Genomic DNA, 26,203 nt, shown 5'->3' with positions numbered 1-26,203 from the left:
GAGGATAAATATAGTATGGAATCTATCACAATTCTTGTTATGAATATTCATCAGGGGAACATGAGTAGAGGGCTAGTGCAAATCCTATGTACCATTTAAGTTCCACATGAGTCCTCTTTTGAATTTCCCTCTAGGCATATTCAGAATTATCTTCAGCCACAACGTAAAACCCAGTTTATATAATATTTCACATATCATTACCATACTGATTTACAACAAAGTTGTGAGAAATCTTAATACGAAAGCATAGTCTCACTTGTACGTGTCATAGTCACTCAGTTTCACTTTAGAGTTATCTCACCACTTCCCAGGGTTACACTTACGTGTACTGTTTGGTTATCATAACCTACTATATTGGACATAATTTAGCACTGATATAACTGACTTCGATGAAGTTGGACCAGCAGGGAATTTGACCAATTGCATTTATAAATATAATAGCTGAGCTTTTATGACCTTTATCTTCTTAAATGGAGACTTAAATTACTCATGTGCCAACAGTAATTTAGAAGGTATGTTTACAGTGTTGTTCAGTCATCCCAGTATATATTTAATGTGGTCATCCCTGACTCAAAAAAAACCTAGAACAGGTCAAAACTTTTTGAGAATGGAAAATTGGGTTTGACAAAATGAAAATTTTCACAGAAAGTGTCTGGTTTCCTCAAAACTTTTCGATATTTTTCTCTGAAAAACCAAAAACCTCCAACCCATTTTTTTTATTTTTTTTTTAGTTTTCAGCTACCAAAAATGCTTTCAGTTTTTCAGTTTTCATTTGTTCAACAAAGTCAAAGTTTTCTGCTGAAAAGTTTGATGAAAAAGTTTTTCACCTAAATTAAAAAAAAATTCTGCCCAACTCTGAAATCTTTGTCACTTCACACACCATTGTTTATGTTCTTTATTCATCCTTGATATATGCATCACTAATAAAATAAAAGTAATAAGAATGTATAAGGATCTTTTTAAGGGTTAGCAGGTCTCAGACTCTTACCTGTCAGTTGTCCTATTTTCTGAGCGTGGGGAATTATTTGCTTTATCAGCATCTCTTGTGTCTGAAATTCTGTACAGAAATACAGAACAAAATACATTTTCATAAAACTTTAGATTAGAATCAAGTCTTTAAAAATACACTAAGAATAAAATGGCAACATCAACTATTACCTGGTGAGGCTGCATAGCTTATGACAACCAGTACATCAAACGTTGATGAGTAAGAATAGTAACTGAACCAATATAATTTCAATGCATACATGTGTCTGAAAAAAAGGTTATAAACTGTGTCCAAATTCTGAATGGTTAAATATTCTGTAACTACCACAGACGTCATTAAAATGAAATGATTAGAATTTTTCCTTTAAAGTGGCTGTGACTACTATTAAGATCAAACTGTTAAAAAGTCTTTTGATGAGGCAGTACTGTATATTTAAAATCAAACCCCTCTTCCAGTGTCCCATGAGAGGTACAATATTCTTTCATGATGGCTTTTAGAGATCAATGTGATTTGAAGAAACTCTAGTACAGAATCAGTGATGGAACAGACGTGAGACCTTCAGGGGTAACATCAGCCAAAAAGGTTAGATCAGTGGTTCCCAAACTTGTTCCACCGCTTGTGGGGGGAAAGCCCCTGGCGGGCTGGGCCAGTTTGTTTACCAGACAGGTCCTCAGGTTCAGCCGATCGCAGCTCCCACTGGCCGCTGTTCACTGCTCCAGGCCAATGGGAGCTGCTGGAAGTGGCGACCAGTACATCCCTCGGCCCGCGCCGCTTCCAGCAACTCCCATTGGCCTGGAGCAGCGAACCACGGCCACTGGGAGCCGCGATCAGCCGAACCTGCGGAAGCAGCAGGTAAACAAACCAGCCCAGCCCACCAGGGGCTTTCCCTGCACAAGCGGCGGAACAAGTTTGGAAACCACTGGGTTAGATTATTTGTACTTAATATTGATTTTATTCAGCCATTAGATTTGCATTAAGGATCAAGCACATGACCTTTCATGCCTTTTATTAATTCTATAGTCATTGCCTAAAACTTTTCCAAACTGTTAGTGAATTCACTATTAGGATAAGATAGCATTTTTATCTTTCATTAAAGTCTGAGTATCACAAATATTCTAGCAGAACTGGTAACACTTACCCAGTTCTATCCTCGTTCCATGTGTGGAACTCCCATTGGTATCAATAGGAGTTCTGCACAAAGATCAAGTGTACAATATATACTTTAAGGTTGATTATGACTACTAAGTTGGGGTTGTTTATATTGAATGTGCTTAAATAACTGAAAGCATTTGAAGAGCTCTGAAGAAAAAAAAAAATACCTGAAGAAGAGCTATGTGGCACACAAAAGCTTCTTTCTTTCACCCACAGAAGTTGGTCCAATAAAACAAGGGTTCTCAACCTTTTCCTTTCTGAAGCCCGCCCCAACATATTATTAAAAACGCCATGGCCCACCTGTGTCACAATAACTGGTTTTCTGCATCTAAAAGCCAGGGCCGGCATTACAGGGTAGCAAGCAGGGCAATTGCCTGGGGCCTTATGTCACAGGAGCCCCCACAGAGCTACATTGCTCTGCTTCAAGCTCGGGTGGGGGAGCTTAGGGCCCGGGCTTCAGCCCCATATGGCAAGGCTTTGGCTTTCTGCCCTGGGCCCCAGCAAGTCTCATGCTGGCCCTGGTTGGTGGCCTCCCTGAATCCTGCTCGTGGGCCCTCAGGAGGCCTTGGACCCCTGGTGAGAATCTCTGCAATAAAAGATATTATCTCACCCACTTGTCTCTGAAAAATGGTTGTCAGTCAAGACCCATTTATTTAAATACAAAAATGAGAATAATTCCAGTATTTTTTTTATAAAAGGGTGCCTATCCAGTGCAATAGACACAGAACAATAATTAGCCATAGGACCACTAATCAGATGTCACTGACTGAAACAAAGAATTACATATTCTGCCTTCAGATACGCACGTGGGGCACCGATTGCTTTCAATGGAAATTCTTGCATAGCCATTCCAGGGCCCAGTTTGTGCAATGTGTTTTCTAGATTTTTTTTTTTTTTGAATTCTTAAAATTAGATATGTAAGTAGTTCAAGTTGCTCATGCCCCAGACAGTTTGTGACTGTAGCCAGCAGTTATTCAGCAGACCACTAGAGGTCTCACTAAGCTTGCTCACATTACAGGGGCCACAGGGATGAAAATTTCTTAAAGTACTGATAATTCTCAACCAGCGGTTATTCACTATGAGACTTACACACTTGTCCTTCATTCTGCTTTTTATTGAGGACATTGCAGAAAAATCCAATTCTACATCTTTAATTTCCCTAGTGTTACTGTCCCAGCACCTCAGCCTCTCATGCCAACAATGAAGTGGAAGACTGAGGTTGGCGTGAGTGTTCTTTTTATTTACTTCAGTCGCCTTTTTCAAGGCTCAGATATCATAGAAGGCAATTGTTAGTGTTTATTCTTCACTGCATCAGTTTTGGAGTCAGTAATATTTTGTACAAAGAAATAAAAGCATAAAGATCATCATGATGACTAGCTGATTTTAAGGCATGTCTTCCACCTCTTCCCCACATATCTAATTAGCTCTCAGTAAGAAGGGAGAAAAAATCTGGGTAGAATAAGACACATCCCCTTCCCCTACACTTTTCATAAATAAAGTAGGGGTTTATGATCCATTGTAGGAGGGAAGTGTAGGGACTTGGAAGAAATGAGAAACTTGGGTGAGGCTTCCTCAATGTGAACGTTTTGAGGCTGGCCACATACATGACAGAGACTGTATTTGCTGGCAGAAATGTTGTATATATTTATATTATACATAGACGACCCAATTCACCACTCACTTACATGAGAGTAAATCTGAAGGAATTCCATTTACAATACTACTTTTTATAGGAGAACCTATTCAGTGCCACAGACACAGAATAATAAAAATAGGAACTCCCTTTTGAACGTGCATACAAGTCTAAGCATCAACATAAGCTCATGTGCAAACTGGTACACCATTCTGCTATCTGAATGCTTTCTGGACACAGAACTATGCAACCAATATATCCCTCCTCACAAAGGCGCTGATTCCATGGGTGCTCTGGGGCTGGAGCACGCATGGAAAAAATATAGAAGGTGCTCAGCACCCACTGGCAGTCCCGCTGATCAGCGCCTCCCTCCCCCCTCCCCCCACGCCTCCCATATGCCACAAATCAGCTGTTCAGCAGCATGCAGGAGGTGCTAGGAGGGAAGGGGAGGAGCAGGGCAGGAAGAGATGGGGGACGGAGTGGAAAGAGGCAGGGCAGGGGCGGAGTGGAGGCGGGAAGAGGTGGGGCAGGGGTGAGGGCTTGGGGGAGGGGTGGAGTGGGGGCAGGACCCAGGGCAGAGCAAGTGTGGGGCCTGGGGAAGAGCGGGGGCGGGAAGAGGTGAGGCAGGGGTGGGGCTTGAGGGAAGAGGTGGAGTCGGGGTGGAGGCTGGGGCGGAGCAGAGGTTGAGTGCCCCCCAGGAACAGAGGAAGTCAGCGCGTATGCCTCCTCAAGACAAAAGATCTTGGAGAGAAAAATACATGTACAGTATTTTTAAAAAATAAATAAATCAGACTACCGTGGTATAAATGCAAAAGTTAATATGCCACTTACGTCATTTTACTTGTTAATACTTTTCCTTTTGCAGACAAAACAGATACAAAACACCACTTGCATGACAATGACAAAATACTGTATATAAGAATATGCTACCTGTTTAAAATAGTATCAGATCTGTATCGGCCAAGGAAAACTTTCTGATCTTCCTTTTCATTCAAGTTACTGGTATAAAGAAAAATTAGTTAGACGTAATTAAAAACAGACTATTTTTAAAGTTTGCATTTGTTTGCAAAAATGACATTTTATTCTAAATAAGCATATATACATTTTTATTCATTTGATTAAAATGAAAACAATATGCAAATATTGATTTACGACATTATGCAGTACTCCAATATATTCAGAGTTAAAGGCCAGATCCTGTTCCCATTGAAGTCGATAGGAGGTAAGTAATTAATGATAATGGGAGAAAGAGCAGGGTCAAATTGAACAAAACAGGTTCTTTGCATAAACAGGACTTTAGTGTGTGTATTTTCCTTTATCTGTGGCAATACCATTTGACAGACGTAAAGACATACTGCTTACTGTACCTGTTTAAGCTATCTTGAGATTTGTATTGGTTAAGCACAACTCTGCCATAGTTTTCATTAGTACTGCAATTAAAAAAAAGTCAGATCTTTGGTGAAAATCAAATTATTTAAACAAAGACCAATTTCTTGACAAAAATTTATGTCTTGACTCAGATCTAACACCAGTTTTAAACCATTTGAACTCCACTGACAGCAGCTCTTGTCTGTAAGCTCTTTGGAACAAGGACTATCTCTTACTATGTATTTGTATGGTGCTTAGCACAATGGATGCCTGAACTTAGTTGGGGTTTCTAGGCATTATTGTATCACCAATCATAATAATAGGGCACCATAATAGGTTAAAGTATTGGTCCTGACGCAATTAAGTTCCTTAAATGAATGTGTCAACATTAAATGATTGGCATTTTTCCAGACATGAAAAATTAGGTATTCCAGTAATCAAAGCATAAGGGAATGTCATCTTGAGCCCATCCTGTGAGGTGCTGAGCACATCTGGCAAGATACTGTGCACCCCAAGCTCCCACTGAGGTAACAGCGGACGTTAAGGATGTTCACAGCTTGCAGGAGGCGTTCAGCAGCACCTCAGGGTTGGGCCAATAGAGATCTTACAGTGAAATAAATGCCAACCCACTTGCTAAAGCATTACTCTTGCAAAAAATTAGATAATAGAACAAATTTAAAAAAAAACGGAAGAGTATGTTAACCTGCAGTCAGGCAAAATATGCTGCATATGATCTTTACTGCCTGAACTGAAATCAATTCTTTCCTTACCTCTCCTCCTCAGGTCTTTTCTTTATCCAGCTGCTATCCTGCAACAGGGTCCTTCGCTTGCTGTTGTCATCATGAACAACCTGTTGTCTGTTTTTCCCTGTAAGAGTGGGACTCTTTGTATCTATCAATGCAGAAACACAGCTTTTGAAAATAATATGCGATAAAGGTCTAAAACTTAGAGTAGCATTAGAAATCCTTGTTTTTCTGAGAAAGTTTGCAATATACCTACCTAGATATATTTATGGCACAAACTGAATCTTTAGATATTACACCCAAGATCAAGGCTTCTGTAATATCAGTCTGTTAAGCCACACCTGCGATCATTCAGCAGGGTCATCTGGGTGTTAGAAGTTACCTTCCTAAGAGTCCCGTGTTTTACCGATAAATAACCTGCAGTGCAGCAACCCGTGTAGAAGTCCCTGAATCCCACTTTACCAGTTTGAATTCACAATTTCAGCTTAAATATCAACAGCTTGATTTACTTTTGAACGAACACAAGGAGAGTTGATTTGATGAGTGAATTAGAAAATGTCCAGGAATGTGTTGCAAACATGCAAAATAACCTTAACAAACAGTTTTAATGCCTGGTACACTGAAGAATATTATTTCACATGATCCATGAGAACATATTCTCAGTGCACTAGACAGCTGGTGAATAACTGTGCTTTTAGTGGTAGTTTGGCCCCACGGGCAAAGCCTCCCCGTTCATTCTTAAGCCTATTACGGCTATACCCTTTTCTCCCCATCTGAGCTCCCTACCATCACTTTGTTTTCTAACATTACTGCACCTTTCCTTTAATTGTGTGTTCAGCTGCAGTGGAGGCTCAATCCTGCAGTCATGACACATGGAAACTCCTTTTGAAGCCAAGTTGGAGGTGACAAATTAGACATATGACATTTACATATGAGACCCTCATTAAGGACACCCACTTACTCAATAAATTGGAGTGCTAAGAAACAATGGGTTCAGCACCCTTTCTTTTGGGAAGCCTATTGGATTATCTCTATAATGTGCCTACTCTCTGAGCACCACAGAAAAAAACTTCAAAACTCCTTGCTTCACTCAAAATGGATTTGAGCAGATAGAACTAAATGTCATTCAGATAGAAAGTATATGGTTATGCTCTTCGTGTTTGGAAAAACATATCACTTCACAAACAGAGTATACACAGTCAGTATTGTGTTCATTTGTCACACTTGTATTTTGACTTATGAAAAGAGGAAACCAAGTTCCTTTTATCCATGAAATTCACGTGTAGTGACAAGTATGAAGAACCACAAATACATAGGCCAGATAGAGGAAGGGAAACACAGCAAAGGGGCTGATAGTTTGTTTTAAGGGAGAGTGCCTAGAGTACATTCTTCAGAAATATTTTCTTTCGTAAAAAAACAATGTCAGAGTACAAAGATGGAATTCTGTATTACATTTAAAATCAGTAAAAGACTGCAAGCCATAACGTGTCCTCTACCATTTTCTGTGGTTCCCTGTGGGACGACTGGGATGTTCACATGCAGTCCAAGTACAGATTTTTGTCACTGGACCAGTGATGTTACCAATATTTTAATATGAGCTTCCAAAAATGTCTCCCTAATTTCTCCTTCTCTTAAGCTGTGATATATCCTTTGTACCAGGCACATGCGCACATAGATTTTTAAGGCCAGAAGGAGTCATTATAATCATCTAGTCTGACTGCCTCCTAACCCAAGCCAAAGAACCTCGCCCAATAATTTCTGCAGCAAGCCCATAACTTCTGTTTGAGCTATAGCATATCTTTTAGTAAGATGGCCACTTTTCATTTAAAAACTTCAAGTGATAGAGAATGCAGTGCATTCCTACATAAGTTGTTCGAATGGTTAACTACCCTCACTGTTAAAATCTACACCTTAATTCTTGCAGAGTGGAGGGGTGAAGGAGTGGGGAAAGTATTTATTTCTCTTTCCATTTAAACATTTTTTTTTCTCGTAGTTACAGTCAAAGATGGAGAGAGCACCAATTAGCAAACAAACCTATATTAAATGCACTTGCTATAAAATGTATACTTTGCTCAGTGTATTGATAATATATCACAGTATTCAATAGTATAGTAATGGACACGGAATAAAAATAACAAATAGAACTTCCGACATTTGACAAATGAGGATGGAGGTTTGAAGACTTTGTAAAGGGAACTGTACGCTCCCCCTGAGTAATTTTGTTTAATACCTTACATCTTGTGCAAAATGTTTGCTCTTCAAAATTACTTTTATGAGCCCCAAGCATAAAAGCCATCTTCAGCAAGAATGGTTTAGCAGTATCCAAAAGGAAGAACTCCATCGGAAGCAAGGAAATCTTCCCAGCACTCCCTTCATATTGATAACATCTTCTTAAGCAAAGAACTCCTGCAAACCCTTTCCAACACATTTAAGGCTCTGCTCTAAAGTCAGTTACATTCTCACACGTCTCTAAAAATCTGCTATTATGCATAAGCACAAGCATAGATGTGGTGTTTTCAAGATGCACATCAATATATACCCAAGAGTACATCAAGCCTAGTGTGTGGAATATTCATTTCTCCCCAGTGGCATATCATGAAAGTGAAATCACTCCAAAAGTCCATTTTGGATTTTTTAATCATAATCATAATTCTTAATTTAAATAATCCAATTAACTTGAAATGAAGCCCCATCTATAGGCAGCAGCTAAACAATATGCATTTAATGTTTGCTTGTAATACTGTAGTTCAAAGAGTTTACTGTTAATGTGCGTTTCTACTTTATGTGTGGCCCTATCTGCATCAAACAGTATCTGTACTGATTAAGTCAAGGATGAAATATATTAATGTGCTTATACAGATTTAATGTATATATATTTTGCTGCAGCTTGTCCTTAGTCCTTGAACAAGTACAAAAGGGAGGAGAGGGAAACAAGGAGCAACCTTTAATGCATAGGCAAAACTGAGCTGTAAGCTTTACATGGCGCCGAGCACATGCGGCCATTTCAAGGATGTAACGGTGGCTTTGCTCCATAAGAATTCCTGCTTGAGACATTCTCCTTTGTGTAATGAGGTTCCTTGCTATGGCTGCTCTGTGGCAATGAAACAACTAACAAAGCCTCATATTACTGTCATTAAAAATGGCAATATAAATATATTTGCTTAAAACCAAGTAAAACATTTTAATTAGGGTTGTCAATTGATCGCAGTTAACTCAAGCGATTAACCCAAAGCAAATTAACTTGATTAAAAAAATTAATCGTGATTAATTGCAGTTTTAAGTGCACTTTTGAACAGTAATAGAATGCCAATTGAAATTTGTTATAAATAGTTTTGGATGTTTTTCTACACTTTCCAATATGTTGATTTCAATTACAACACAGAATACAAAGTGTACATTGTTTTTGTTTTTGAGTGCAGTTATGTAACAAAAACAACCTACATTTGTAAATTACACTTTCACGATAAAGAGATTGCACTACCGTACTTTTAAGAGGTGAAGTGAAAAACACTATTTCTTTTCTTTATCTTTTTTACAGTGCAAATATTTGTAATAAAAATAATAATATAAAGTGAGCACTGTACACTTTGTATTCTGTACTGTAACTGAAATAATTATACTTGAAAATGTAGAAAAACATACAAAATATTTAAATGAATGGTATTCTATTACTGTTTACCAGTTTGATTAAAACTGTGATTAATCATTAATTTTTTTTATCTCACGATTAATCGTGATTAATTTTTTTAACCGTTTGACAGTCCTAATTTTAATAGATCAGGTGAAGTAAGAAGCCCGTTTAGCCTTTTCTTGTTTTGGAGCTGGTTTTGAACGAAGCCTTTTCTGAGGTTCTCTAATGTTCAGCTATGAGTCTTTCCATAGCTGGGTCCTGATCCTGCTTTCAATGTAGTCAGTGGTAAAATTGTAACTGACTTTCATTTTCGTAGGAGAGGACTCTTGGTGTCCAGCCAAAACCAGAACCTGAAAGGCTTGAAATCTTTTAAGATTTTTAACACACTTGTGTCAAATGCAGATGAATAGGTGTCATTAGGCTTCTAATAAACACCTGGACATTTATCCAAGCAGAACCCAAACTCCCAACCTTCTGCCATCAGTCTTTTCATAATCACCATCCATATTTCTCCTTTCTAAGGCATTGTTACAGACAGGGTTGACAGTAACAAAAATCTTGCCTGATAACCACCAATCAGTTACATTTTCTTTCCCTGTGTCCTGTCTTCCCAAGTCCTCTTTCCCCAGTCTCTCCCTCTCCAACAATCTCAAATTACAGGGTGTATTGGGGAGAGGACAATGTTACAGGGAATAAGCCCGCCCCTTCCTTTCTCTCTCTGCAAAGCCTTAGCCTGCTCTGCTCATGCTGCTTGTTCTCTCTGCTTCCCTCAACAGCTGCTGGCCATGTCCCCCACTATACTGCTTCTTGGTCTCCAGGCTAACCACAGGCACTAATGCGAGCAGAAGCCATGCTCTAGCCTCGCTGTTTCCCTCCCCCACTCCTCCCTTGTGTGGTGCTGGCATTCCCAGTGCTTCAGGCAGAATGAAAATGCTGATAAGGATCAGGCAGCACTGCTGCCTCTGCCTCCCAAACCGGTCCTTACATGCATTGCCTAATCAAATAACTAGTCCGCCATTGTTCCAGGGTGGGCAGCATGCAGTCTGATTTGAAACTGTTGAAACAAGAATATGGAGGCAGAGGTGAAAGTAAGCCGGTACACCGTACCAGGCCGGCTTCTCCAAGCAGCAATTTAAAGGGCCTGGGGCTCCACTGCAGCAGCAGCGGCTGGGAGCCCCTGGCCCTTTAAATCACTGCCAGAGCCCCGCCGCCACTACCCCAGGGCTCTGGCAGCAGGGCTCAGGTGGCAATTTAAAGGGCCCGGGGCTCTGGCCACCACTACCGCCCCAGGCCCTTTAAATTGCTGCTGGAGCCCCACCGCCACTACCCCAGGGCTCCGGCAGCACGGCTCCGACGGCGATTTAAAGGTTGAGGCCACACCCCTTCCGTTTAGGCCCCACCCCCTGCTCAGGACTCCAGCGTACCGGTAAGTCCTTTAAATTACTTTCGCCCCTGTATGGAGGGCACAATGGCACCTGGATTAGGTTCACATACTGCACACATGCAATGAAAAGAGCTTGTTGTTTCCCCCTATGCTTTAAATACCCTGAAAGTAACAGCATCAACATACCACTTTGATTAGGGGATGATTTTCCTATGGTGAAAGTCGACATTTTATTCAGGGATGTATCCTCCTTTGGGATCTAAAAGAAAAAAACATTAAAGAACAACACTGTGGTGAGATTAAGAATTAGCCACAAAGACAGTTAGAAATGTGAAACATTCTGTCTCTTGGAGAGTTTTAGCAGGTTGTAGTATTAATAGCTAGATTTCAAAACTTAAAAGCATCTTAATAAATACTCACTACAAATCAGAACCTGATCAAGAAATACTTGAGGTCTTCAAGGAGTCATGAAAGCCTCTCATAGTCAATGATATCAGCAGAATGTGAACTGTCCAAATCTTAATACAACAGTCTGATACATGAATTCACACAAACAAAAAAAATCAAATCCAAAATATTGGGCTGCTGCAATACTTCAAATTGTTTAATAATTTGAGACATAATTTATTTAAAACGAAGCTAGCTTTCTAGAGCAACCAGCTGTAGAGTGTAGAAAATAAGATGCTTGTCCAAAAGGAGAAGGGTTCACAGGATTCACAGGATATTAGGATTCACAGGATATTTTATTAGTAAGTGTGGCCGGGTCAGGGTAGTTTGTGCAGGAGGATTTGGATGCTGGAGAAGAGAGAAAAACTACCATTCCCTTCTGTACATGTTCTATGTTTTAAGATTTTGGCTTGTTTTTCTTCCCCTTTCTCCTCTCCTTTTCCCTTTGCTTCAGCCTTCACTTTCTTTCCTCTTCCCTCTCCAGCTCTCACCTTTATAGCCTTTCCTCATTCTCTCTATCACATTCATACACTCTCTCAGTCCTTTGTCTTCCCCTTGATCCCTTCCGCTCTGTGTACCTGATCCATCACTCGCTTATACCGGTTTTACACTGATGTAAGCAAGTAGTGAATCAGGGCCTATATTTGGAGAGGATGTTTGCTGGAGGACTTTATTAGAGGTCTGGTGGCAACATTTTTGTTCTTCAACATATTCATTAATGATCTGGATGATGGGATGGATTGCACTGCTAAGGCTAGGGACCAACTGGCTAAGTGGCAGTTCTGCAGAAAAGGACCTGGGGAGTACAGTGGATGAGAAGCTGGGTATGAGTCAGCAGTGTGCCCTTCTTGCCAACTAACTAACGGCATATTGGGCTGCGTTAGTAGGAGCGCTGCCAGCAGATCGAGGGAAGTGATTATTCTCCTCTATTCAGCACTGGTGAGGCCACATCTGGAGTATTGTGTCCAGTTTTGGGCCCCCTACTACAGAAAGGATGTGGACAAATTGGAGAGAGTCCAGCAGAGGGCAACAAAAATGATTAGGGGTCTGGGGCACATGACTTATGAGGAGAGGCTGAGGGAACTGGGGTTATTTAGTCTGCAGAAGAGAAGAGTGAGGGGCAATTTGATAGCCGCCTTCAACTACCTGAAGGGGGGTTCCAAAGAGGATGGTGCTAGGCTGTTCTCAGTGGTGGCAGATGACAGAACAAGGAGTAATGGTCTCAAGTTTCAGTGGGGAAGGTCTAGGTTGGATATTAGGAAAAACTTTTTCACTAGGAGGGTGGTGAAACACAGGAATGGGTTACCGAGGGAGGTGGTGGAATCTCCATCCTTAGAGGTTTTTAAGGCCCGGCTTGACAAAGCCCTGGCTGGGATGATTTAGTTGGGGTTGGTCCTGCTTTGAGCAGAGGGTTGGACTAGATGACCTCCTGAGGTCTCTTCCAACCCTAATCATCATCTATGATTCTATGAACATTATATTAGAACATTCTCTGGGATGGCCCCCAAGGGTATGCCTACACAGTTGTTGGGAGCGTGTCTCGCAGCTCATGTCGACAGACTTGCACTAGAGGGGCTCGGGTTAGCACGCTAAAAATAGCTGGGTAGCTGTTGGTTAGACATTTGGACTCGGGCTGGAGCTCAAGCTCTGAAGCTCACCCCACTCCTTAGGCTTCAGAGTCCGAGCTCCAGCCCAAGCCGGAATGCCCACATTGCTATTTTCAGTGCTGTAGCACAAGTCTGTCCATCCAGGCTGGAAGACTAACTCCCAATAGCTGTGTAGACATACCCTCTGGAGCTCATCAGCAGGCCTGCAGTTACTTCAGGTGTCCAGTCTGCTAGAGCTTACAAAAACCAGGACAAAACAGTTGTCTGTAAGAATGACAAAGAAATTCCCTGAAAACAGTGACATATGGTTTATTTATTTGAGATTGATGTGATTGAACAATATAAGGCAGAGTGATATGAGAATGACAGGCAAGAGTCAGGGCCAGGGGAAGGAAGAGACTTTGCGGGGAGGTGGTGGGTGACAAAAAGTTCCTCAATTTTGGAAAAAAATACTAAGGGCAGCCCTGCCAGTGTATTATTTAAAATTCACGAAAACTAGCACTGACAAGAAATTGCATTTTTACTGCATTTTTACTTATTTAATTGAGCTTTGCAAAGTCATTCAGTGAAAACGCTTAAGATTCCTGACATCATAATAATAATTGAAACAGCCAAGACTCTGATTAAAGCAAATGGGAATATTTAACAAGGTATTTCTAAAGACAAAAATCAGGTCTGAGTCAGAAAATCTTTAAAACTTTCCTACACTCTTAATATCTCACAGTTTAATAAGGAATCTAAATTCCAACATGTTGATATTAAATCACTAACAACACCCTTTCCCTGTTGACTTGTCTGTTGGTACAAAGCACACACTGGTACTGTGTAATGTACAAAACATGTGATTGCATTATTTAGTTCCCACCCAATAAAAATATGTTCAAGGCTCTGGTAAACCTATCTGACTCTGTAATAACACATAAAATACCCTTTAAAAATTCTGCCAACACATTAAGCAGAGATATCTGAATTCTTCCAAAGACATTCAGTGTAAGTTATCATACAGGCATCTCTAGTTAGCAATGAGTTTTGTCACATAATTTAGGGTACCTAAATTGCTATAAAAAGCAAGACCAGACAGTCTCTGATCTAAAAAAAACCACAACAGCACACCATGGCAACAGCTGACCATCTATTGCTCTTCATTTCATCCAGTACTTGAATAATAGTAGGAAGTTTGACATTTTGACAAGTTTAACAAGCAATCAACTCTGGCACTGCTTCATCTGCGATAGCCCCGTTGTTTCTACAGAAAGGGATTGGGTTTATTTTCCAATAAAGACTTTGATTTTTTTTTAAAAAGGCAGTTTTCTTAGGGAAGTGATTCCCAAACATTTGAAAGCTGAGCACCTCTTTAGGAAATGAAATCAGCTATGGCCCCAACAATCTCAACATGATTTTGGAAAGGCCTACCCTTCTTAATTTTATAGATCTTCTATGATGTCAGGGTAATGCTGATGTAGGTCTTCATAATATCATACCCTTTCCTTTCCTAAATGCTTTATAAGCGTGAAATAGTTAACAATGTTGACTCTTAGAGTAGCATTATTGTTATCTGTATAGAATTAATGGGGCCATTCATTTCAGAACTGTTGTTTCAGGCTCTCTGCAAACTCAGACAGACACCACTGCATTGGCTATTTACATTTTATGTTTTGAATGTTTTCTTTGCAAAAGTAACAGCTACAAATAATTTTTTTAAAATGAAAGCCGAGATTCTGGAGAACAATTTAAAGATCTGGTTGCAGTCTTTCCCGTGCATAGGCCTCCACTTTAAGAAACCTGCTTTAGGATTAGCACCTTCAGCATGCTCCAAAAGGCCCAGTATTGCGAAATTACAATTGCAAGATATTTTTCTAGTGTTTCAGTCTTACAGTGTATGATCACATTGTCCTTAAAGTTCCATATAAGTTTTGGTATACTCAAAGGTATATCCATTAAAGCAGTGGTGGGCAACCTGTGGCCCGCAGGCGGCCCATCAGGGTAATCTGACTGCGGGCCGCGAGACATTTTGTTGACATTGACCGTCTGCAGGCACGGCCTCCCACAGCTCCCAGTGGCTGCGGTTTGCCATTCCCAGCAATGGGAGCTGTGGGAAGCAGCAGCCAGCACATCCCTGTGGCAAACCGCGGCCACTGGGAGCTGCAGGAGGCCATGCCTGCAGGTGGTCAGCATCAGCAAAATGTCTCGCGGCCCACAATCAGATTACCCTGATGGGTCACATGTGGCCTGCAGGCCTCAGGTTGCCCACCACTGCATTAAAGGTTTAAATGCAATATAAGATTTCCTGCTCTACGCTCCAGCATAGTCAATCAGGAACACAGGAGTCAGTTATTGGGTACAGCTACATTTCAAGTAGAAGGTGTAGTTTCCAGCTCCATACCATGCTAGCTTTGATCGAGCTAGTGCACTAAAAACAAAAGTGTAGTTGTGGCAGCACGGATGGTGGCATGGGCTAGTTGCCCAAGAAAGTACCTATGGTCCTGGGAGGAATTATACTCAGGCGGCTAGCCCAAGCTGCAGCCCACGCTGTCACAGCTACACTCCTATTTTTAACACCCTAGCTCCATCAAAGCTAATGTACATACACCTACTCTGTTTCATTCCCAACAAGGGAAGAGGAATGCAAATTAATTTGAACAAGTGAACCTTTATTAGACCCTGTGGACTACTCTCTGCCCATGTGGCTGAGTTCCTCCCAGCATTACTCTCTGGTGTTCCCTGTTCCATTCGTGTCTGTCAATAACCATCTCTCCAGGGAACATTGACCCTCTGACTTCATGACACACCTTCCCTCTTTCAAAACATTTTAATATAAACACTAAAAACAAATAATTGATGCCCAAGCTCCAACCTATGTCCCTTCAGTAAGATGTTGCTAGCATACTGCCAAGTTGGTGTCTTGTCTTTACCACAGACTCAGCTGGTTACAGAGTCTTTGAGATAGCTTGGTCTCCTCTACAGACAACCCCACTGGGAGAGAGCTATCTCTGTCTTTGTCACCTGTCTCTGAGTCTGGCCTACTCTATCTCTCTGAGGAGTCTCCTCCCTCCTTGTGGGATTGGCTTCGGGATGGTTCTCTGTCTCTCCATTCAGTGACAATCTCTGTATCTCTGCAGGCTCTCTCTGGGTGTTGTATCTGCTGACTTATAAGAGTCTTCTGTTCCTTGAGATCACTTGTCCCTCTTGCATAGTTGCCTCATACGACCTGGGTGCTTCTGCAGTCCTCACAACTTCTTTAGTCCACTCCTTCTGGTGTCTCTCTAATGGTTAGATCTTCACAGGAGTCTCCAGGGCCAGTAGGTCCTTGGCTGACCTGCCATACTCTACTGCCAGCTTTCATTGATTATTGGTCATCTACTCTCTTAGCTATATCCATCCTTCTGGCTGCAATAGGTAGCAGGGTTTTGGTCCTTCATCCCATCAGTGCTTGTGCAGGACTTTTTTGGCCATCTCACCATTCCTCTGTGGGTATTTTAGGGAGGAATTGTGGTGGTCAAACTCCCATATGAGCACAAACTCCATGAATTCTTCCAAGGCAAATTGAGGTCTGGTATCAATGACTACAGTGTCGGGAATGCCATATCTTTCAAAGTGGGCCTTCAGTTTGCCAATCACTGACTTGCTTCTTTTATCAAGCAGTGCACTGACCTCCAAGAAGTTTGAGTAGAATCCACTGTAATCAAGTACTGGTTTTCTTTGAAGGTACATAAGTCCACTCCCACTTTCTCCTGTGGTCAGGCGGGCAGCTCACATGGTCTCTTTCTACTGGTGGTTATCACACAGCTGATAGGTATCATACCCTACTAACAAGGAGTCCAGTTGTGTATTCATTAATGGCCAGTAAATACGCTTTCATGCCCATCTAAAATAGCTGTCAGTGTCCAGGTGTGAGGTATGAATTTTTTCCACAACACCCTTTTGTAATGAGGCAAGAAAAACAACTCTCTGCCCTCGAAATATGATTCCATTCTGCTCACTCAGCACATCTTTATTTTGAAAATATGGTTCTGCTCTGAGAATAAGTTGAGCAACTGTCTTGTCAAGCTTGAACGGAATAGAAGTATTGCAAATGTTAGGCCTCAAACTTCCGTATACTTCAAAATGTAAGCCTTGCAAAAACAAAGCTTAAGCTTGTGGCCAGGGGGACGCACTGCAACCAAATAACAATTTATGCTAACTCTTATGTACGTATCAACCCCAAATTACCCACATTCAAGATCTAATTGACTACAGAAAATAAATAGGCCTAAATTATACGAACAACTAACAATTGGACATAAAAATTAAATACGCATCAATTATACAACTAGGGCAACCACATAAACAATGTGGCCCACCCTGATTGGTTGGTCTGTTCTAAAACACTGCCATCAGACCAGATAAAAAGAACGAAGGCACGGGACTGTGTGTGTGTGTGTTTTTGGTAAACCTGACCCACACCCCCGAACCGAAGGGACATGCACTTCTCAACTGTCTGTACCTGGCCAGTGCGGAAAGTGGCCGACTGAAGGTAACGTATTTTCGGACGAATGCAGGGTTAGTCTATGGAGTAAAGAAGTTTGGTCGCTCGAGCCAAATTGATCATAGTTATATCGATACTGTAGCATAAAATCAATAGTAGATGGCGGATGCATAATAGCTTTGCATGTATTTGTGCTTGTCTTTTAAGTAGTCCGAGCAGATGCATGTCGTGCTGCATTCATCAGCTTTATGTTGCCTTTGAAATAGTTTGTCACCAGGAATAAAGAGCTGGTGAATAATAGCTTTACTTATGCTTGTCTTCGGGGCTTTTATTATGACCTGCCAGGACCAGCATATTAGAGTCACTGTTCAGGAACTCGCAAATGGTCCACAGTATTACATGTACTTGCGCTTGTCTTCAATATGATCTGCCTTTGTATTAATCCTTATTCAGTGCTGGTCTTTGGTTTTCCTTTTCTTGTTTTGTTTATGCTGTTATTGTAGTTGGAAACCATTAAAAGCCTTTCTTGAGGAATAATTAGTAGTGCTTACTTATTCTATACGGACACCACTTCACCTCATTACATCTGTGTTGGGTGGTTGGAAGTAGCAAACACCCTGGGGTGAAATAGGGCCCCAACGCATGCCTCCTTCTTCCTTTATCTCCCCATGCTCCTACCAGTACTTGACTTTTGTCTTCTGGCCAGCTTCATAATATTTGGTTTCAGAGTAACAGCCGTGTTAGTCTGTATTCGCAAAAAGAAAAGGAGTACTTGTGGCACCTTAGAGACTAACCAATTTATTTGAGCATAAGCTTTCGTGAGCTACAGCTCACTTCATCAGATGCATACTTTGGAAACTGCAGAAGACATTATATACACAGAGACCATGAAACAATACCTCCTCCCACCCCACTCTCCTGCTGGCAATAGCTTATCTAAAGTGATCACTCTCCTTACAATGTGTATGATAATCAAGTTGGGCCATTTCCAGCACAAATCCAGGTTTTCTCACCCTCCGTCCCCCCCCCCACAAACTCACTCTCCTGCTGGTAATAGCCCATCCAAAGTGACCACTCTCTTTACAATGTGTATGATAATCAAGGTGGGCCATTTCCAGCACAAATCCAGGTTTTCTCATCCCCCCCCTTTTCCAAAAACTACACACACAAACTCACTCTCCTGCTGGTAATAGCTTATCCAAAGTGACCACTCTCCCTACAATCTTCTGTACAATCCCTACTGTCTTCTGCAGTTTCCACAGTATGCATCCGATGAAGTGAGCTGTAGCTCACGAAAGCTTATGCTCAAATAAATTGGTTAGTCTCTAAGGTGCCACAAGTACTCCTTTTCTTTTTGCGAATACAGACTAACACGGCTGTTACTCTGAAACCTCTCCCTACAACATGCATGATAATCAAGGTGGGCCATTTCCAGCACAAATCCAGGTTTTCTCACCTCCCCCACCCCCATACACACACAAACTCACTCTCCTGCTGGTAACAGCCCATCCAAAGCGACCACTCTCCCCACAATGTGTACGATAATCAAGGTGGGTCATTTCCAGCACAAATCCAGGTCTTCTCACTCCCACCCCCACCCCCACCCCACACACACAAACTCACTCTCCTGCTGGTAATAGCTCATCCAAACTGACCACTCTCCTTACAATGTGTATGATAATCAAGGTGGGCCATTTCCAGCATAAATCCAAGTTTAACCAGAACGTCTGGGGGGGGGGGGGGGGGTAGGAAAAAACAAGGGGAAATAGGTTACCTTGCATAATGACTTAGCCACTCCCAGTGTCTATTTAAGCCTAAATTAATAGTATCCAATTTGCAAATGAATTCCAATTCAGCAGTTTCTCGCTGGAGTCTGGATTTGAAGTTTTTTTGTTGTAAGATAGCGACCTTCATGTCTGTAATTGCGTGACAAGAAAGATTGATATTGATAATATTGCTTTCTCGACTGCCTGTACTCATAGATGTCCTTTCCCATAGCCTCTTTGATTCCATCAGCTTTGCCATTGAAATTGGGCATTAGTGGGAGCTAGAATATTAATGGATTCAATACCCTCATCCCTTTCCCCCCAACTCACTCATGCTGGGTATATATGCACTGCTCAAGGTGTCAGCTAACGTCAATAATTGTCCTGGACAATATCTGATCTCTACCTGGCAGCGCTACAGGTGCCTCAACATGCACTGCAATCTCTTTGGAGCACTGAGAAGGGGCTTTGTGATGATTGTCTCTAGGAGTTTGTAGTTTGATTGCACTATTACTAGCTGACCACAGAAGTACTGATATAATCGCTCCACCAGATACCACAGCCAGAAGCTCTTTTTCTATTTGGGTGTGCCCCTATTCAGTCTCACAGGGCTCTGCTGGCAAAAGAGACTGGCTTCTCCTGCAAAGGAGCTATACCCAAAACTTCCTCCGATGCATCACTGTGATGCGGTGGGGTTCTAACCAGTCCAGTAATCGCCTGCCCTGTAGCTCTGGCTGTTTGTTCTGGGCAGTTGTGGCTCAGAGCCCTGATACCAGCAGCCTGCTCACAGCACAGTGGCCTCACCCTGGCTTCCACCAGCCTGGTTACTCCTTTGCAGGGTTACACCAACAGCCCCTCCAGCCCCGAGTTTCCCCAAAACCATCTCCCCTGTAGTGTCCACTGCTCTCACTGGAACACACCAAACCTTACAAGTTCACTGCTCCTTTAAAGAGACAGTACACAGCACCAGCCTGTTAATTTGGCTTCACTGTTCCATTTGAAACACTAAACTGAGGTAGTTACTGAGATGAAGTTTATTAACAAAGAACAGATATGCAAGTAATACCAAGTAGAAGTAATTTGGATAGAAATGGTTACAAACAAAAGTAAAAATATGCTTCTAAGACTAAAACCTCACTTAGCAAACTGGAGTCTTTTGTTTACAGCAATTTTCTCACCACAGTCCTTCTCCCAGTATGGCTGGCCAGTCCTTAGCCAGGATCCAACATGCAGAGCACAAAGCAGTTGGTTTCTTTGTCTCCTCACATGAAGGATGCCAAAATTTCTCTCTCTCTCTCCTTATATCTACCACAGTTCAATGACCTTGTTTCAGGAGGCAGGAAGGTTTCCTGGAGCTGCAGCTTCCATTCCGCGCCCTCCCCCCCCCGCCTCCTTGAGAGTGTTAAGTGGCCCTCCCCAACCCTGGTTTGCCAGATGGCTTTGTCTACCTTGCATATAAATGTAATTTCGTTGTCTCTTCTTGCTTAATTTACATTGGAGACACATTCAAGCAGGCAGAACCACATTCCTTTGTCTAGGATGGGTAACTTAAGACCACCCTGCCTTACACCTTTTCAGAACATGTGAAAAATTATAAATGTGTGCTGGAAACATCACCCATACATACACTACACAATAATATTAATAACCAGCCAGTTTGCCTATGATATCTTAACATGACAGAGGATAGCAATGAGTTGGGGTACACTGAGCTGGTCTGGCCAGCTGTGGCTCACTACTACATACTGGAGAGCCCCTTCCCCTCTGGCATTGGGATGCTATTAGGGTCAGAAGTACACTGGAGTATCAGTGGCTCTCCCGGCTGGTAGTAGTTCTGGACAGGGACATCCATTATCATTTGTTTCAGTGTGTCAAATGCTTCCTGTTGGGGACCCACTCAGTCCCTCTCAACATCCTGCCTTGTGAGCTGATGTATGGGTTCTGTTACTCCAGCCACATGTGGAAAGAACTTGGACAGAAAATTTATCATTTCAATAAAGTGCTGTATCCCTTTCACATCTACTGGAGCTGGCATGTCTCTGACTGCCTTGATCTTGTTGGGATCTGTTTTCACTTCCTCCACTGTGAGCACATGCCCAATGTATGCCACCTCATGCTGTTTGAGTTGCATTATTTCTGTATTGAATTTTATGCTCTTGTCCCTGTATCAGTCTAGAAAACCTTGTAATTTTCTGTCTTTTCAATGCCTGGTTTAGTGACTCTGGGTCTGTGCAGATGGATAATTTGCCCAACTGTCATCTCCAGGTGCTATGATACCCCTGCTCTGCAAACTTTTGAGCTTTTCGTGTATTGGTTTTCATAGTGCCACCAGAATTTCCTTAGTGGTAAGCACACAGGTTTGACTGTCGGGTTGACTTCCCATCACAGCTTTCCTTTGAGTCACCTGTCACCTTTGAAAACATCCCCATATGCTTTTAAAATGGTCTCCATTGTCCATGGAACTCCCCTTTTGGTTCTTGCACTACAGCATCCTGATCAGATCCATGGCACGTATGGCCAAGAGGGATCTGTGGTGCTTACTATCCACCACCACAAACTTCAGTCAGTACTGCCTGTTATTTTTCAAGTTAGTTACTATGAGGTCACATTTTCCTATGGACTGCATTATGCTCTCATTGTACATTATTAGATTGTGCCTGAGCAATCACATTGCAGGAGGCCCTGCTGTCCAGCTGAAATCACATGGGGGATTTCCCTATTAATATTGTTGCAAGCACAGAGGTTAGTGTTGTCCCTTGTTGCTTCCCTGTTCCATTAGTCTGAACCTGTTATGCTCTCAGACTCAAGATGTCATCACCACTGTCTAATGTGCCATCCCTATCTTGTACAAGTCTGACCGAATCATGCTGGGACCTTCCTCTGCTTTTAAACACACTGCTAAAATGGTTCAGCTTTCCACATTCCTTCCAATGCTGTCCTTCCCCAATGGAACTTCCTATGGATATAGAACCCTGGCTCCTCTTCTTTGCTGTCATCTCCCTGCATGCATTTCTGGGCTTTCATCCTCTCTCTTGAGGCTTCCGCTGTATGCCCCACGTCTAGGCATCTGTCTAAATTGAGATCGCCTTCCCGGAGTAGCTGCTCCTTCAGGTGGTGATCCCACGTGCCACAGACTACCTTGCCCCAAATCAGGGAGTCTGTCAAGTTCCCAAAATGGTATGTAGCAGCCAGTGTCCATAAGGCAGTAGCACAGAGGTGTATGCCTTCCTCTTCAGATTGGTGTCTAGTGAAAAACCAGTGTTACTCCATAGTTTCCTTCTGCTTTGGGGAGCAATATTTCCTCATGGCTCCTAGCACTATTGTGAGGTTTGAGGCTATGGTGAGCTTCAAAGTGCTGCAGATCTCTCTGCCTTTTTTCCCAATAAGGTAAAGTAAGAGTTTTCTTTTCCTGCTGTTGCCATCCTCTTGTACGGCCAGATGTAGATCCCACCTTGTTCCACCAGGTCCATTGCTGGGCTAGGTTTCTGTCTTAAAAATCAAGCATTCCAGGGGGCTTCAGACAAAGTTCCATGACTTATGTTGCCAGCTGGTGCACTTCAGAAAACTCCCAGCTCAGATACTGCCACCATGTTTCATTTGCAATGAGTGAAGCTAAATGCAGGTTAAGTTGAACAAGTGAAACTTTAATAAACCCTGTGGACTATTCTATTTATGTCATAAGTTGCTCCCAGCCTAACTCTCTGCATTCCCTGTTCCATTGATGTCTCATCAATAACAGTTCCTCCAGGGAACATCGACCCTCTGACTTCAATTCCACTGATCATGATACATACCCAAGCTGGAAATTACACCTCCAGCTCCAGGATAGAATCCAGACTCTTAATAGTGTGGAGGAGATCGAGCCTAAAGAGACAGTGTATGCCACAGAGAGACTATTCAACTTGTCCTTCACCAATGTGAACCATAGATGGTGGAAGTGAGGGATGCTAAAGTCCTCCTTTAGTCTCCCACTTCCAGCGCTGAAGAATTGGAGACATCACATTACTCTGAAGTAATTCTATGAGTCTTCTGAGCATTGTTTAGAGGACTGCTCAAGATAGTTAAGACCAAAGCAGACTGTGAAGAACTTCAAAAAGATCTCACAAAACTAAGTGATTGGGCAACAAAACGGCAAATGAAGTTTAATGTGGATAAATGTAAAGTAATGCACACTGGAAAAAATAACCCCAACTATACATAGAATATGATGGAGCTAATTTAGCTACAACTAATCAGGAGAAAGATCTTGGCGTCATCGTGGATAGTTCTCTGAAGACGTCCCCGCAGTGTGCAGCGGCAGTCAAAAAAGCAAACAGGATGTTAGGAATCATTAAAAAAGGGATAGAGAATAAGACAGAATATCTTATTGCCCTTATATAAATCCATGGTACGCCCACATCTTGAATACTGCATACAGATGTGGTCCCTTCATCTCAAAAAAGATATACTGGCATTAGAAAAGGTTCAGAAAAGGGCAAGAAAAATGATTAGGGGTTTGGAACGGGTCCCATATGAGGAAAGATTAAAGAGGCTAGGACTTTTAAGCTTGGAAAAGAGGAGACTAAGGGGGGATATGATAGAGGTATATAAAGTCATGAGTGGTGTGGAGAAAGTGAATAAGGAAAAGTTATTTACTTATTCCTATAATATAAGAACTAGGGGCCACCAAATGAAATTAATAGGTAGCAGGTTTAAAACAAATAAAAGGAAGTTCTTCACTCAGCGCACAGTCAACCTGTGGAACTCCTTGCCTGATGAGGTTGTGAAAGCTAGGACTATAACAGGATTTAAAAGAGAACTGGATAAATTCATGGAGGTTAAGTCCATTAATGGCTATTAGCCAGGATGGGTAAGGAATGGTGTCCCTAGCCTCTGTTTGTCAGAGGGTGGAGATGGATGGCAGGAGAGAGATCACTAGATCATTACCTATTAGGTTCACTCCCTCTGGGGCACCTGGTATTGGCCACTGTCTTTAGACAGGATACTGGGCTGGATGGCTCTTTGGTCTGACCCATTATGGCCATTCTTATGTTCTTGACATCAGAAAGAATTTTTGAAAAACTAAGTTAAAGTGAGAAAAAGAAGTTTGGCTCAATTTCAGTGTAGCAGTAAATTAAGTATCAGATGTTCACAATAAGATTTCAACCAGCAGAGCAGAACTACTCAAACAGGAAAAACACCAGCACTACACAAACAAACTGGAATGCAGTTCCAATGAAATTCAAGCTTAAAAACAACTCCAGGATACTTTAAATGAAAATGAAAACAGCTCCAGACAGGCCCATAAGCAGCCTCCAACAAATTTTAAAAAAAGGTACTGCTGGACTCAGAAACCCTCAAAATACTTAGAAATATCTCTCTCTTCCTCCTCACCCCCCCTAATAAAATCCCAAAGAAATGCAGGCAAAACTTCAAAATGACCCCACCTGAGTACAAAACCAGCCATAGCAAAGCCCAAAAGCCACTCCAAGCTGCTAAGTGATCACTCTCAGACCAGGGGCAACAAACTGCCCTCTGCTGCAACCCTTCAGGCAGCATAGAGGCCCTGACATCTTCCACATCTGCGCCCCACGGAGGGTGGAATCTGCCCTAGTGCAGACAGCCAATAGAAGGCTTGTGCACCACTTTACCCCCCAAAATAGGGCTTAAGCGATTCCTACGCCTCCTCTACACACAGGGCTGAATTTCAGCTGGTGTAAAACAAAACAAAGCCAGCTTCCAATTCAGAATATGGATAGTCAAGTTTTCTTGCACATAAACAAATGTAACCATACATCACATGTATGCAACACTTATCCAAATCCCTCATTTGAAAATATCATAATACAAGTAATCTAAATCAGGTTCACATTTCTCCATGTCAAATTGTACTTACTCACAAGAAAGTTTCTCTATTCTTTAGCATCTAAATACGACAATGATTAAGTGTTTATTTATAAATACTTAGAGATACTTTTTTTTTTTTTTTTGCTTTTAATGGACAAGTTTTCAATTTCCATCTTTAAGGTACTGCACATCAATACACCATGTCATGAGCTTATCACTGTACACAAAGCAGGGAGGAGGAAATATGGCTTCTTACTAAAGGCTGAATGTGGGGTACACACTCAGCACATAAAAAGCGGAGGTCAGTTGTGTTTATGCTGCAGATTCCAGTTTGCAGAGGATAGTTGTTGCCTTGTTAAAAAAAGATTCAGAGCCTCTCCTGTCATCTTTCTTCTCATGTGACTACGGGCTTGTCTACACATGAAAGTTAATTCAGAATAAGATTAGGTGAATTTAAAATGGATTAAATAGTCTTGATTAACTTCCTCTATGGACACTCTTTATTCTGAAATAAATTGGGAATAGTTCACCAGGATCAGTTCCCTGTGTAGACAAGTCCTCCCTAAAGTTGTACAGTAAACTTTAACTTTGGTATTTCCTCCTTTAGAGTCGCATATGAAATAAAGCAGACTCCTTCTACACACCATAAAACTATGCAGAATTCTGGGATAAACTGCTTTTATTATTCACCTGTATTCTCTCCTGCAATCTGTCTCCCAGGAACTATTGTACTTCTAATATTCCAGCCTTCTCAATAGCTTTAAAACTTTGCTGTTAAAAAGAATAAAGCAGACAGATAATTATTTCCTGCTTTGTCCAGAATGTGGAATTTCCCCACAAAATTATACTTCCCTGAGGTGATATTCAGCTCTAGACCAGGTTGTCTCTCCAAAGCTTTGTGACCAATCAGAGTAGAAACTGGACATTTATTCCATTAGAAATCCAAGAAATCCTATTCTCGCATTGTGGTATAAGGATTTTGGTTGCTCTCTTTTTCCCCTCTTTTCCTCTCCATACTTACTGTTTCTAAAGTATGTAATATTCCAATATTATTTGTTATCAGATATATTTAGAACTGTTTAGGCTAGGGATCGGCAACATTTGGCACGCTGGTTGTTTACCTGCCATGTTTGCAGGTTTGGCCGATCGCGGCTCCCACTGGCCAGGGTTCGCCGCTGCAGGCCAATAAAGGC

The 26,203-nt window shown here is 41.8% G+C and overlaps 1 protein-coding gene across 5 annotated transcripts in view; it reads right to left on the bottom strand.

Moving 5' to 3' along the window:
* The window catches only part of SCEL (sciellin), a 90,304-nt gene that overhangs the window by 50,277 nt on the left and 13,824 nt on the right, over positions 1-26,203 (bottom strand). For 3 of the 5 annotated variants that reach the window (XM_075129175.1, XM_075129164.1, XM_048852825.2), the window contains exons 2-6: positions 11,086-11,158; positions 5,912-6,032; positions 5,141-5,203; positions 4,704-4,772; positions 989-1,057 (exon numbers count right to left, since the gene is read on the bottom strand). In XM_075129175.1, the coding sequence (XP_074985276.1) occupies positions 989-1,057; positions 4,704-4,772; positions 5,141-5,203; positions 5,912-6,032; positions 11,086-11,128 (365 nt within the window). In that variant the 5' untranslated portion in view covers positions 11,129-11,158. Of the gene's footprint in view, positions 1-988; positions 1,058-4,703; positions 4,773-5,140; positions 5,204-5,911; positions 6,033-11,085; positions 11,159-20,362; positions 20,457-26,203 lie in introns of those variants that run through there. The other 2 variants (XM_075129170.1, XM_075129172.1) reach the window with 2 other exon arrangements.

The sequence above is a fragment of the Caretta caretta genome, chromosome 1 (genome assembly GCF_965140235.1).
Source record: "Caretta caretta isolate rCarCar2 chromosome 1, rCarCar1.hap1, whole genome shotgun sequence".
Taxonomy (NCBI): domain Eukaryota; kingdom Metazoa; phylum Chordata; order Testudines; family Cheloniidae; genus Caretta; species Caretta caretta.
Note: the sequence above shows the minus strand (reverse complement) of the source record. Positions and strands in the feature narration are given on the sequence as shown.